The sequence below is a fragment of the Camellia sinensis genome, chromosome 7 (assembly GCF_055761805.1).
Source record: "Camellia sinensis isolate YWXY chromosome 7, ASM5576180v1, whole genome shotgun sequence".
NCBI classification, from domain to species: Eukaryota; Viridiplantae; Streptophyta; class Magnoliopsida; order Ericales; family Theaceae; genus Camellia; species Camellia sinensis.
Genome location: NC_138967.1, coordinates 7,532,725 through 7,548,349, shown reverse-complemented (window position 1 = coordinate 7,548,349; position 15,625 = coordinate 7,532,725). Strand labels below are relative to the sequence as shown.

The following is a 15,625-nucleotide window of genomic DNA, read 5'->3' as shown; positions in this document are numbered from 1 at the left end:
GAGAGAAATTGAGTTCTACCTTGAAAATTGCTTGAAATTGTTTGAGAATTGAAGTGTATTTGCACATTTGAGCTCCCTCACTCCTAATTCTACAAGACTAAGGTAGGACATCCATCTTCTTGTTGCTGTTCTTGAGTTCATTCTTGCATGATTCATGTTAATTTGTAGAGCTAAGTCATGATTTGGTCCATAAATGATGGATTGAAGATCATTTCTTGCATGCATGTTGGTATTGTTGCATTTTGAGGTTGATTACATGGACATTGGTACATGCATGCTCATATTGTTGTTATAGACCATGTTTCCAACTGATTTGAAAAGAAATGAGCTCATTTGAACAAGCTTTGAAGCTTTGATTTGGTTCAAATCCTTGCATGTTTGCATGTTCTTCATATTTTTGAAAATGGGTTTGATGAGGCTTTAATTGACTCACCTTTGGGGCTTGAATTCATAAATTGAGCTTTGAACCTTGTTATACATTGAATTTAATGATGTTTTCCAGAATTTGGGCCCAAGAGGTCGAGTTTGGAGTGGTTGAATGCTTGGTTTGAGCTTGGGAGGCAAATCTGGAAATTCCAGATTTGGCTTCCTCGCTCGAGCGAAGGATTCCCCGCTCGAGCGAGCACCTTTGTCCAGGGCTCCGCTCGAGCGACCATCGAGCGACCATCGCGCGTAAAATTTCAGCATCCAGTACTTTTACTGTTTTGCAGACCGCTCGAGCGAAGGATTCCTCGCTCGAGCGAAGCCTTTGATTTTGGACTTACGCTCGAGCGTAGGAAGTCTCGCTCGAGCGAGGCTCCTATTTTCAGCAAACCTTGCGAAATGTTTTCTAAGTGTATTTTTTGCATCCTCATCCCATCATAGGCATTCTTAGGCCTAGTTTAAGGCACCTTGATGAGGATATCATTGTAGAACACACCAAGGCAAATTAGGGATTAAGTTATGAGATTTCCCAACTGTGTAGCTTAGTGTGTGTTCAACCTGTGAACTGTGTAGGGTTGGCAACTGGGGAGACACGCTCTAGCATACTGTAGCCCAGAACTCTGTGAGTAACAATTGTGTAAAGATATGTTCAACTGATTATCTTCTGAATACTGAATTGAACTGTTTTCATTACTGTAAGGACATTCATTCTAAACCCCTTTACGCTTTATGTTATTCACTGGGCTTTAGCTCACTGCTCATATATATATGTAGGTGTACAGGCACCAGAACGGAGCTAGGAACGTCAGGGTTACTCCAGTTTTGTCAAGCCAGCCTTTATGCCTCACTGCGAGGTTCCGAGCCTACTGTTAAGGCTTAGGGGTGTTTTAGAATTTCCCCCCTTTCTGTACTGTTTTACTGTTTTGTACAGACCGTACTGTTTTGTACAGACGGAATGTTTTCTGTACTGTTATGTGGGGTTGAGTCCCTAGTTAAGTGGATGTGAATATTGTGTATACTGTTCTGTACTGTTTTTGTATAATGTATGAAAAGCCTTTTTGCATATAGACTGTCACAGCTCAATGGACACTATTTATTTACTGTATTGGCTTCCGCCAGGCCCTGTACTCTGTTTTACTGTATTACTGTTCTGCAGGCCTTCGGTAATCTCGGATTACTGGCCGGTTACGGTACTAAACCCATAGGGCCGGGTTTGGGTCGTGACACTATGTTACGCGATCGAGTTGGCATTGCCGAGGGTAGTTTGGCCGAGGTTCTAGATCATGCGACTGAGTTAGCCCAAGGTCTGAAAGTTGGACCGGACTAAGCTGAGCTAAGTGAAGCGATGATCCAAGGCCGAGCAAGGTCAACAAGAACGAACGGAGTTAGGCAAACCGAGCTAGTTATTGAGCTTGACCCTAAAGTTCAGCCAGAATTGAGGTTGGAACTGACCGGGTTATGCCTAGCTCGGTGGAATTTGCTAGGTGGTCCAATTGGAGTGCGAGAAGAGAAACCCGCCAATGGTGTACGTCAATACCATTTGGCAGTTTGGCCAATGTTGTTTGGCGATATTGACGGGTACACGCGTAAAGAATAGAGAGGGCAATACAACCACGCGTCCAGGAAAGGACGAGTAGAGTAGAGCGCAGAGGCTATATAGACTGAGCGGCGCCTCCATACAACAGGTCTAAATTTTTGGCTAACCAGAGCTCTATTGGTCTTTGGTCTCTTCTCTCTCTCACTCTCTCTCTTTAAAAGGGTACTAACTGTTGGAACAATCTTCTGTGTAAATAAAATAAACTGAAATAATTCGAACAAAATAAAATAACACTTACAGAAATTATTTTGTTGAACCAAACAAAAATTAAAAGACCAAGTCGAGTGTGTGACACTCTGTCCTTAAGACAGATTCGCCCCGCTATGGTACTTACGGTTGAGTGGCGTCTATCTCCCAGGATACGATGATCTTCACAAATTGTAGTAGTACTCCAAACAATTTTGAAAAATCTAGAAATCCCCTAGATGTTGATTTGTGATTATGTATCAATTTTAAGCAGAATATAACAATCCCAATCAAACAAACAAACAATCAAGATAAAGAGACACAGCGATTTAACGTGGAAAAAACCACAATTGGACACCTCCAACTGTGATAAAAAAACCACGGGCAACAGCCACAAGAACAATCCACTAAGAAGAATTAAAGGAATTACACAGGTATACTCTCAATTACCTAGCGAATCCACAACGCCTAATTGAACCAACCTTTATGTGCCTCTTCCAACCCCATCTTCACCACGGAATTGTCTTTCTGATGAGCCACTCCGGATTCCACCAAAGCTTCAGGCTCGAATTCTTCAGAATACACAACTGAAGAACAACACTCTCTTTTGTAGAACAAAACACAACCTTTGATGTACTCTTTTTAGAACATGAGTTGAATACTCAATAAAACATCAAAGAAAACTAGCAAAATCTCTCCAGATATAAACCTTAAGATCCAAAAAGAAGATCTGGAGTCGTCCAAAAATCGTCACCTAGGTTTGGGAGAAAACCAAGTATTTATAGAAAACCAAAGCAATCCCAGTTTCAGAAGAAAACCAATTCTTTAATGAATCTGGAAATCTGGGATCGCGCGGTCCGCTCGAGCGCCCTTTTCCCCGCTCGAGCGGAGACTTCAAATTCTGTGATTTCATACAGGCTCCACGCTCGAGCGTCGGTTTTGCCGCTCGAGCGGCGAATCACACCATCCAGTACTTTTTCGGGCGACTGCAGAGATGCTGAGAGCTTCCAATCGTCGCTCGAGCGGCCCTTTCCCCGCTCGAGCGGGAAGGCCAAAACTAGAAAAACTGGAAAAATAAAACATGATCGAACAGGCAACTTTGAATGCATTTTTGCATTTTGCTTCGGGGGCGCTGCCCCTCGACCCCGCCGTGGCGCTGCCCCGGACCCCCGCGAGCTGACCGGGCAGCTCGATCCCCGTCATAATCAGCGAAGTGGCAATCTTGAAAGCTTTATCAACACAAACTTCTCTGAAAGGCTTGATTCGGGTTGGATTCGTATCGAAACACTCAAAGTCTCACTGAAATAAAAATGCGAATAAAATTACAACTCAAAGGAGTTTTGTCAAACGGGATTGCCAAGAAATAAAACCTAACAAATTTGTTTGGCGAACCAAACCTGTGTTCTAACTCTCTGAAATTTATACTAAAACTAATATGAAGAATAATGGAAAAAAAAATTCAGAATTTAGGACAGCAGAAAAACCACAATCAGACTGAATTATTCATCCTAAAGACTGCTGAATATGGTTCTATTTATAGGCAAAAACGGAGGTCTGAACAGGTTGCAATTTGAAAGAAGAGACGCAAGTGTTGAAATTCAAATAATCTGACCGTTTGAACAGCAACGGTTTTATACTTCCAGACAATTTGAAAAAGGGTCTGTTGGTTTGTTTGAAGGAACAAATCCCAAACCTGTAAAACTTTATTAATTAAACTAATGAAATATATATATATATATTAAACAAATTGAATAGTTTAATAAATAAAGTAAGAGGTACAAATTTTAGGAAACCAGTTAGGGACCCAAAATTTAGAATTTAGAATTAAATTAAATTCCCACAATAATTTTTATTGAAAAAATTCAAAAGAATTTTATCTAAAAAATTAATGTTAAACCCGAAAACGACGTCATCTTCCCATTCACTCATAAATGGTTTTGACGTTCCGTTTTCACCACTACACCTTTTCGGACCCACCCCAAAACACGTTTGGGGTCCACCCAAATTGGGTTAAAAAATATGCTTATATAAAACCATTTTTTCCAACACTAACTTGATCGTTGGAGAGGCTTTCCGGCATCACACCCGCCAGGTAGCTCATCGTCGTCGTGTTTTCAGGTCATTTGGAGTGAAACAAAGCTTGGACACAAGGAGTACGGACAGTGACGAACATTTCTTCCCCGTACATCTATAGCTTAAAACTCATCTCCTTAAGATATTAGTATATCTATTACTTAAAACCTATAATTATTCACGTAAAAGAAGTCATTTAAATTTTAAAGTGAACATTTAAAAAACAAGAAGTTAGTGAAACATGATTTCCATCCATTTGAATTTTCAACTCAATCCTCATTTTCGAAGTCATAATCTTCACACTTTAATTTTACGTGGATTTCTTTCTCTCTCTCTTTTATTCTTATTATTTGTTTTAGTTCTCTCTTTTTTTCCTTTTTTTTTTTTTAGAAGTATAAAATGCATTACCATATAATATACTAAAAACAACCAGTTCGAGCGAGCCCAAGTGAGGATAAATTATTCGGTGCTCTAAGAGCACCATGTCAGCAGAAATTATTCGATGCCCTATAAGCAGCCTCACATCACATGGATGAATTTATTGACAAAAAGCTACGTGGTGTGCCTTGATTGGTGTAGAACACCAAATGGCACTGCTAACGCGGTGCTCTTAAAGCATCGAATAATTTCTCCTCAGACTGCTTTTGCTGTCCCATTAAATTAATTATTAGGGATGTATTCGGTTGAATACCATCGGTATTTATGTAAAAAAATTTACCGAATCGATAATGTTAATTTTATTATTTTGAAAATCGATACAGATTGTTCTTCCATTAAATAGCATCGTCGAAACGTTTTAGTTCGGTACAGTTTAATCGGTTTAGAACCTGAGTCACTTTTAAAAATAATTACTAATTTATATAAAAATATTAAATTAGTTATTTGTCTATCATTTCAAACATTTCCAATCCATCCATTTAATAAATATTTTTTAATTCCTAGATGAACAAAAATAAAAACAAAAAGAAGTTTAAAAATACTAAGGTCTCAAGAATAATTAGTTAGAGTTAAAATTATATATAATAAGAGTTTACAAACTTAGGTTATAAAAATTATATGATTAATTAATTAAGGTTAATAATTTATTGAACTTATTAATATCATTATATTATTAGATTATATATATATATATATATTATATAAATACAATATATGTTAAAGCGGTCAGTTTCGGTTTAGTTTGGTGTACAAGGTGCTTGAACCAATATCGAACCAAAAATTAAACAAAATCAAATTTAAGAATTGCACAGACCCATTCTTATTAAAAAACAGACTAAATATAACCAGTTTGATCCGATTCAATCGATGTGATCAATTTTTTTGATTGTTCTTCCATCCCTATTAATTATAATGTCACACACAAAATTTAGTTACATAGAATAAGATAGGAATAATTTAGAGATAAAGCCTACTCATGTTGCTTAATTTTTCTACTTTCTACTACTTTTTTTTCAAAGCATGTTTACATAAATTGTATTCCAATCCACAATGCATAAAAATCAACCTACATATGCAAATTATGTAGGTTGATTTTAAAGAATATATTTTCACGCACAATAGTAATGATTGAACCAAAACGTAGAAAGACAATAACTAGGTCAAAGGAGAACAATACACAAAATAATCTTTAATGAATTTATAAATACAAAGCAAATAATAATAATAATAATAATAATAGCAAAAATTAAATTAACGCACAGAATAAGCAATAAAATCCAAGAACATAAAGTATACCCCAAAAAAATGATTGGAACTAATAATTTATTAGCAAATATATATATATATATATATATATAATGAATTTAATTGTAATGAAACCAAGAACCAACTAGGGAAGAATGAACATGGAAATTATTTTAAACAATGATGGATATATTTATTTAAATATCAAATGAAACCAAAACTCAATTAAGGGAGAATGAATATTGAAGAAGGTTGTTTATAAAATCAGATTGGGCCAACAAAATTTATAAATTATTTTTGTTTTAAATTGAGCCTAACAGGAAATTTTGGATACCTTTAAACTGAGCTTCGATCAATAAAAGGGATTGGGCCTATTTGAAGTTTTTTATATATTACAAGAGGCTAATGAATCTTTTTTTGAACTAGAAAAAAGGGTGCTCCTTGGAGGCATCATTACACACCCTAAGCTCAGGTGTGTGGTCCGATTTATCCCAATTCAAAGGCACCACCAAAGTAACAATGGATCTCACCTTCCATTCACAACCTAAGCCCGAGGTTTGAGAGGGATAAAGTGCAGAGACCGAAGTCAAAGCAAGCAAGCGCTCCCCAGGAAATAAACCATGGATCATAAGCATAGAAGGCAAGTGCCCAACCCACATTACCACCACCCCCAGTAGTAAGAGGCTAACGAATTTGGAAGCGTTATTTTAGACTAAATTTTGGAGTCCAAGGTACAAACCTTGCTTGTCTTACCCCAATGCGGGCTCTGTTCTGAGGTAACAAATTATTTGCAATGTTTTTTAGTGGTTGTGGGAATTGGATGGAAAATGGTGTCTTCATATAAACTGCACCATTTGGAAAAAAAATAATTAGTGACATAGTAAATTGTCCTCAATTGATTGGCTCAAAATTTTTATTCAGTAGTGAACAAACAATATTGAATTTAAAAGTTGTTAAATTAAGGGAGTCAGTGGGTGTGGCTTGGGGCTGATTTGATTGAGTATTTGAAATGCACAGAGTATTTAATTTCAACCGCGATTGATTTGGGTTGGATTAGATTATTGTCACCTCTTATAAATTGAAAGTTGATAATCAAAAAGTAAAAGTTAAAAATATTTTTCACTTAAATTTTAGATAATTAATTTTTTTAACTTATATTATAGTGTAATGGTGGGTGATGATGGAGGAAATTAGATCAAAGAGACTTTAAATGAATTGAAGGATTAAGGCCATGGAGAAGAAACAAAGTTTTGGTGGTTGTTGTTGTTGAAGAGATATTGAATCAAGTTTGTTTTGGTAAACTGTAGTGTGTGGTGGCATATTTGAAGTGATTGAAAGATTAGAGGAGGAAGTTGAAAGGGCAAGGATCTTCTATCTCGAAATTCCGCTATTCTCATGTTCCTATACAATTTTAACTATTGAATTCTATAGGAATATTAATGCATGATGGTAAGAAGTGGATTACAAGAAAACTTAGACAGAGGGTCGAGGGTCCTATACTTTAGGGTAAAAAAATATCTGTTTCTATATGTCTTTGTTCCTTTATCCTAATATATACTTTCAATCATTGGATTGGATCATATAAGACTATCGAGACACATAAATCTTGAGGCACAATCCAATAGTTAGAAGTGTATTAAGACAGCCACAAAGGGATGGAGAAATTTAGAGACAGATGATCCCGTGCCGTTGAAAGCTAATTAAAAATTGGAATTGGAGTAATCATAAAACACCATTAGTTGAAGATATGTTTACCCTGTTGTTCTGGACCTATTTGATAATTTCTGAGGTAAGAGAGTGGATTGGGAGGGCATTGAACACCCTTTTTGTGCTTGTATCAAAATAACTGTATGTGCAAGCAAGGGTCACACCCTGACCCTTAGCATTTTGTTGCCTTCCAAAACTTCTCTCTTGTTTCTTTGTATTTCACTACTTAACATCTAAACCAACTCATAACAATCTTTATCCTTTTAATAAATAAATTATTGAAGAGCTGGTGCTCTAAAAGTGAAAAAATATCCTACAAAGCAAGGAACCAAAATTGTAAAGAAAAAATCAGTACTCAACCTTAGGGCTATCAACGTCCAGGAACCCTAATGCTTGATTGGTATTTTAGGCTTACGATCTTTTGTCCCATCATTTTTTTCATATCCATCCTTTTTCACCCGATCCATTATCAATCCTGTAATAAAGGGTTTGGGTCCAAACCCATGATCATCGCCCAATCCATTACTAATTTTACAACAAAAGGATATGAGCCTAACTCGTTAATAATGTTGCGATAGAGGAACATAAGACAGAGAATCCGGTCCCCTACTTCTCACTCCCACTTGCCTTTTTGCACGCAATTGGTACCATCCCTCTTGTGATCAGACCAACATATTGTCAATTAGTTTATTCACATTTATTTTTAGACAGTGGCTTCCCTCCAGTCCAATCATAGATTGAACTAGAGGGTACTGTTGGGCCTGTAGGGGCCCACTACGGGTCCCGTTTTGATAATCCAAACCTTTTAATGTGTAGAACTCGTCGAGTACTATATACTTATAAAAAATCACGTTGATCGGATATCGATAGCAATCTCATCAGATCAGTTTTCTGTCAACCGTTTATTTTTCCATCGTCTATTTTTTTTATAATACAAAACTGATTTGATCACGTAACTATCGATATCCGATCAACGTGTTTCTTTACAAACATATAGTACTCGACGAGTTCTACATATTGAACGGTTCAAATTATCGAAACAGGACTTGTGGTGGATCTCTACGGATCCAATAGCACGCTCCAGTCACTGGAGGGAAGGCGGGCCCTATTTTTAAATTTGAAAATTTTATTCTCTCTTTTTAAGTTGAATTGCATGGTCAAGCAGTTAAAAGAGGAATTCATTGGACCACAATTAGTGTAATATAATGTCCAACAATGCAGGGTGGAATCAAAGTATGAAGCATCACTTTTTTGGTATGGTCCAGTGGAAGAGATCCAGAACTAGTAGCAATGCAAGTGCCATTTAGGTTAAAGAGCTAAAGGCCTGTGCCTTTCCTTTTTCATTTCATTTTTCGTGCTTTTAAAAAAAAACTAAAAATAAAATTTCAAAAATATTAATCATATTTTATTTATTTATTTATTTATTTTTGGGGAGGGGGGGAAGTAGTGTTTGAATATAAAAAATATGCTCATTCTGTTTGGTTTCATTTTTAGAATTTATTTTAAAAAAATAGAAATTAATTTGAAAAAAATAAACATCTAAAATATATTTTGAATTTGTTTAAAAAAAAATTATGCCTCCTCCAAAAAGATAAGAGCTTGTGAAAATGATGTATTTTTGTTTATTTTATTTTTACACTAAATTAGTTTTTAGTTTCTTTGAAAAAAAATCAAAAAATTTATTTTGAAAACCTAACCAAACATACGAATTTCCCTTGTTTTTCAAAAAATTAAAATAGAAAACAAAAATAAAAACAATACTGAGCAAAAATAGAATGAAAGGCAACTCAAATAAAATAAAAGTGAGACATTTTTCATTTATTTATTTCTATAATTTTCTCATTTTATTCCTATATAAACACATGATTAGTAGGTTGTACAAGTTAGATTAATACAAAACTAGTTTTTCTTCATGGTATCAGAGCAAAATGCTCTGTTCGTTTTGATCCTCTTCACCAAGTTTATCTTATCTTCGTTGCCTGTTTCGCTGTGGGTCAATTATTGGATCCTCAACTCTATTTTATTTTTTTTAACTAGTAGCTTCTTCATTTACTTGTTTACAATAATCCAAGGTTGCAGACAAAAAAGTTCTGACCTTAATTTTAGGCTAGAGTGGCATAGATTTTGGCCCATTAGCCTTGTTTTTCTTACCACATATCATGAAATGAAGATTTAAGATTTCAAGTCCAATAGTGACTTCCCTTGAATTATGAATCATGGATATGGATTTCAATACTTTGGCCCATTTAGTCTTTATCACCATTACAAGATAAACTTGATAAGAAATTATTTATAAATATCAAATAAATCATATCAAATTAGACAATTAATAATGTAAAAAAGTACGACAATACATACTTGCAAGTCTAATTATAACCCCAACAACAAATAAATCAATAAAAGAAAGAGTCTCGTAATAGAAAAAAATAAATATCTAAGAAAGTTTCTCTACTAAGAGTTATTATCCTGTCTTCTAAGAATTTTATATTGGCAGTGTGCCCAATCAATAATAGACGGCCTAACAATTACATGGACAAAATAATCATTCTTTACTTCTTACTTGACAATGTACAAAAGTGGTAGGCTAAACTAGCTCAATTAATCATCGGGGGTGGTGGCGTACTGGGGAAGGCCTCCCTCTTCACAGACGTGACTTAGGTTCAAATCCTAGAGGGGCCGAATTTGTTGTTTTGCAACTGACTCTCTATGGAGATCTCGTCCTGTACTCCGATCAAAATCCGGGTTCGTTCCCAAAAAAAAAACACCTAGCTCAATTAGTCGGAGTGGACAATTCTTGGGTCGGTGTGGGAGTATGAAGACACTTCTTATACTAATGTTACACAATCAAATTGGGTAAAACTAAATGAATTTTTATTTTTATTTTTAACATTTGGTATGACTAGTGAAAAATTTTTATTTTGAAAATTGGGGGAGGATTGAAGAAACAAATCAAGACATAATTGAAAGGGGAATATCATATAAATGACATATAAAAAGAAAATCAATGAAGCATAAGTGAGATATAGAAAATGCTATGGGTACCAAATAATTTTTCAATTTTTTTATTAAACTTTTCACATGGGTGTGAGACCCACACAAACTCACATGTGTGTGAATCCCACATCCATATGAAAGGTTTGGTAGAAAATTTGATAAATTATTTAAAATCTCTAACATAACTTGTGAGATATATGTTATGATACAAGTGAGAACCATATATATGTTGGAGAATTGTAAAACATTCGGTAGTCAAAAGGATTAAATTTCTTAAAATCAAACCAAATTTTATGAGAGTAATACATCTACAATTTTTTTTTTTTTTCCTTCCTTTTAAAGTAAAGTAACTTTTATTGAATAAGATTCAAAGAAGAACCTTATATCAAACATTAATAAAGGAAAGGGGAGAGGGATATCTACCCTTGTTATCATCACCAAAACTCTACTCACGGGCAATGAAGATCAATCATGAAAAGTAAGGAAGCATATGGAGAAAAGGAATATGATGAGAGAATTTTGAAAATAAATCAAATCACATAAAAGTCAAAGATTTGTCATTTTTCCCTCTTTCTACATTGTTCTCATTGTATCCCTATGTAAACCTAGGATAGATTGCAATGCAAGTGAGATTAATACAAAATTAACTTTCCTAAAAAATCCTAAGTGAATAGAATTCGATTATTATTTTCATACAAAAGAGTTGAATCTAATTACAAAATCAAAATTCTGTATATGTTACAGAAATATTTTGTTTTATAACAAATCTAGGAAGTGTAGCTGTGCAGTGTTAATCATTAGTTTGGGGACAACCACTACATAATAATGTAAGTGTAAGTAATGCCAAAAACAAATTTGAGAGGTTTTCAAGACTTTTAGCTTAGCTAGTTGCCGCAAATAGGACCATATATCTAGAAGAGAAGAGAAGAGAACTCAAATAGGCTTGTGAGAACTAAGACAGAATAGCTTTCAAATGGGGGCTAATTAAAGAGTAAGCATGCATATGCCACTGGATATATAGCTTAGGGTTTGCTTTGTAGGGTAATGCCCACAAAAGGTGGCATGCATGGTGGTGATTGAACTGATGTGATACCTTTGAGGCTATGTTTGGATAATAAATTTAGATAGAGATTTGGAAAGTAAGAGAAAAAATATAGGATAGAAGTTAAATTTTTGCTCCATTTTCCTCGCCTTCTCTTTTTTCCTTTTTAATTTCTCACCTGAATTGATAATCCAAATACAACTTGATTATCTCTTGAGTTGAGTTAAGTATTATAAAAACATATGTGGCTGAGATTTAAATGTGACTCACACTATACAAAATTTGAAGCTACACTATATACTTCATTTTTCTAGAATCCAAACTCTACTAATGCAAGAAAGCATGTAGAACTAAAAGTTGAGCAACTTGACTTGTATCTTGAGTTGAGTTGAGTTGTTATGTATGGAGCAACGCTAAAAATGAAATATGTGGCCTCAATTTTGATTTTAGGTGGATTTATACTACACTAATTAAATTTAAATTTACACCATAAATTTTATTTTTCTGAACTATTGTTTGGATATATTTTTTGGGTGGAAAGATTTTTCAATATACATATATCTTAATTCTATTAATGCATAAAAGCATGTAAAATTAAGAGTTGAGAACCAAGAACAATCACGAACATACTCAAAAAGTCTTTAAGAAATATCATTAACCACTAAAAACTAATAGAGTAAGGATCTTCTAGAGTGATTTTTCCCTAAAGTTTCCTAGAGTGTTACATTATGTGGTTGAGATTTATTGGCAAGTCACATCAGAAAAATTGATGTGACTTGCCAGTAAATCTCAACCACATAATGTAACACTCTAGGAAACTTTAGGGAAAAATCACTCTAGAAGATCCTTACTCAGTGTTACATTATGTGGTTGAGATTTACTGGCAAGTCACATCAATTTTTCTGATGTGACTTGTCAATAAATCTCAACCACACAATGTAGCACTCTAGGAAACTTTAGGAAAATTTCACTCTAGAGGATCCTTGGTGAAACTAATAACCTTAAAATTTTAAAAAGCTATTTATAACAAAAGAGGAAACTTGTTACAATTAGGAAATAATCTACCCAGCACCACTACAAAAAATTAAGGTTTTAGAAACAAAAATTTGGGAAGAAAATTATTTTTTAGAACCAAATATTTTTGTTGAAATCTTGTTTGCTATGTATTTTAATTTGCAATCCATGTTGTCAATGCCTCCAAGCTTTTGCCTTTCATAAGTGTGGTAACTACATGATCATCTGATTAAAGGATCATAACTAACCAAATAAAAATGACAAAGTTTTATTAACGGGCTATGAGAATAGCATAACAATTTATTTATTTTATTTACTTATTTTTAACAATTGGTAAAGAGAATAATTGAAGTGGAAGTTCCATACCTAACAATAAGATTCGAACGCAAACATCATGTGCACGAACTAGTTGTACATTGTGACCTTAATTTGAGAAGATTTGAAATTTCAATTTTATTGGAAGAAATCATACTTAATTTATTATTTTTTTCTTTTTTTTTTATATATATAAATAATTGGTGGAATATTAGAACAAAATCAGAGAATCTATTTCTACGAATCACTTTCTCCCTATCCCCAAAACCTTTATAATCATTAACTATGTCACGTGATTCTTACATTTTAAAATTTTCATATTATTTGATGATTATAAATGTTTTGAGATAAATGAATGGATCTAGGAAAAGAGAAATATGATCTGTATAAATTTCCTTCCATATCTCATCTCTCCATACTTCTTTATACTGTTCTTGTAGGTTTTAATTTGAATCTATATTGATGATCCAAACCATCTATCTGGTAGGCTTGACAATAAAGGTCATCCATACAAAAAATTAATTTCATCAGATAATTATAAATACAAAAATAAATCGTATTATGTTTTATAAAATGAACGGTAATTATAATTAAATTTAAATCATCAATTTTATAAAATAAAATACGATTTGTTTCTATTTTTATAGTTGTCCTATGAAATTGATTTTTTATATAAATGATTTTTATTATGAAACTTACGAGATAGATGATTTAAATTATCAATACAAATATAAATTGTAATTTATAAAAAGAATTTAAAAAAAAAATATATAGATAGATGAGGTATGGAGAGACCTGATCTCATCTTATGCATGTGGAAGTGTCTCGTGCATTAACAAAAAAAATTGATGATGAACTTGGGTGGAGTGGGTGATTTTACAATTTTGCCTATTAAAACTTGGCAAGTGTTGGTCACATTCACATACTTTATTTCCCTATAAAAATTTTAAAATAAATATATTACATTAATCTCTTTTAATTTTTTTTTTTAAATATTTCGAGCTCTATAAATTTAATATAATTATATTATTTTTTTAAAAAAAAAATTATTTACATAATATTTTGTCTCATTTTTATTAGTAATTCATTAATTATATGAATTAAAAATTAATATGAATTTTTAATATTGAAATGTATATTTTATTTTGTTTATTCATCTGTCTATACACTATTTGTATTAATTTTAATCGCTATAAAAGAGAAATCAACGTCAAATCTGTAATCTTGTTATATCTTTTCTAAATTTCAACCATTAAAAAATGTAAATTTTGAAAGAATAAAGTCCAAAATTCTGATATTTTTTGAAATTACAAACCTGAATGCCCGTTTTTATTTAATAATTGAAGTTTAAATTTGTAAGAGATTAAATTAACAATAAAAATATACACACAAAATTCATGAACATCAAAATACATAAAAATATGATGTATAATAAAATTTACATTTACAATAAATTTCCTTGATACACGTTACTATTAAATTAAAGATAAATTATGCAGGGTGAGAAATTTAAAATATGAGTGATAAATACCTTGAAGATTATTATGGTTTGATTCACACAACTACGTGTCAGAATTTGTTAAAACCTACCACTACCACCTACTACCACCTACTCCACCTACTACACACCTACCTACCTACTACCACCTACTACACACCTACCTACTCTACTCTTCTATATATAGGACTCATTGTAAACATAATCAAAACAATCAATAATACATCAAATAATCAATAATACATCAATTTTAACATGGTATCAAAGCAAGGTTAAGAAGCTAGTAATTCTGCTTCACCGGCGAGCGGCAGCCTCGCCTTGGCCGCTCGCCGGACCTCTACACATGCTCTCACTCCCCTCTTTCCTCCTCCTTCTTCTTCTTCTTCATCCAACAAGAATCTCTCTCTTCCCCCAGGACCCACCACTGTTCCAGTGATCGGAAACTTCCTATGGATGCGGAAGTCATTCTCGGAGCTCGAACCCATCCTCCGAGACCTCCGAGCTAAGTACGGCCCCATCGTCACCCTCCAGGTTGGGTCTCGTCCCGCCATCTTCGTCGGCAGCCACTCCGTCGCCCACCGTGCCCTCGTTCAGAATCCTCCTTCCTCTCTTCCACAGTCCTCGCAGTATTGCGTTTGATTCCTGTTTCACTGGCTTCATTTGAGGAATTTCTGTTAGGCCTTGGCCTCATGACAATTTTAATCTGCTCATGTTTGTCATTTTCTAACTGTTTAGCAGGAATTTCTGATAAACAGACAGCAGGGTATCTGCTTTCTGCCAATTTTTTAACCACAATTCTAGTACCCAGACCATCTAAGACATTGTCCTGAACCATAGTCTGCAGACAATAGTGTTGAGCAACACGGTGTGCTGCAAGACGAAGGTAGGAAGTGGTAAAATGTTGGAACTCAAACTGCTGCTGATCAGGATTCTGCAGAAACTTCAGTATATCGAGTTCCATCCGCAGAATGGTGAGACGATGACGAGTGTTTTGGAGAGCCTCAACCAAGGAGGGATCGACCAAAGACGCGTCCTTGTGAGCGACGACCACGCCATCATTGGAGGTGGTGGTGGTTGGTGGAGTTGAATCCAT

General features: G+C 34.1%; 1 protein-coding gene across 1 annotated transcript; it reads right to left on the bottom strand.

Annotated features, from left to right (window-relative positions):
- Nucleotides 1-15,052: 15,052 nt before the first annotated feature.
- LOC145795583 (uncharacterized) lies at nt 15,053-15,625 on the bottom strand. The gene has a single exon (XM_082880406.1). The coding sequence runs from the start codon at nt 15,623-15,625 to the stop codon at nt 15,053-15,055; it is 573 nt and encodes a 190-aa protein (XP_082736532.1).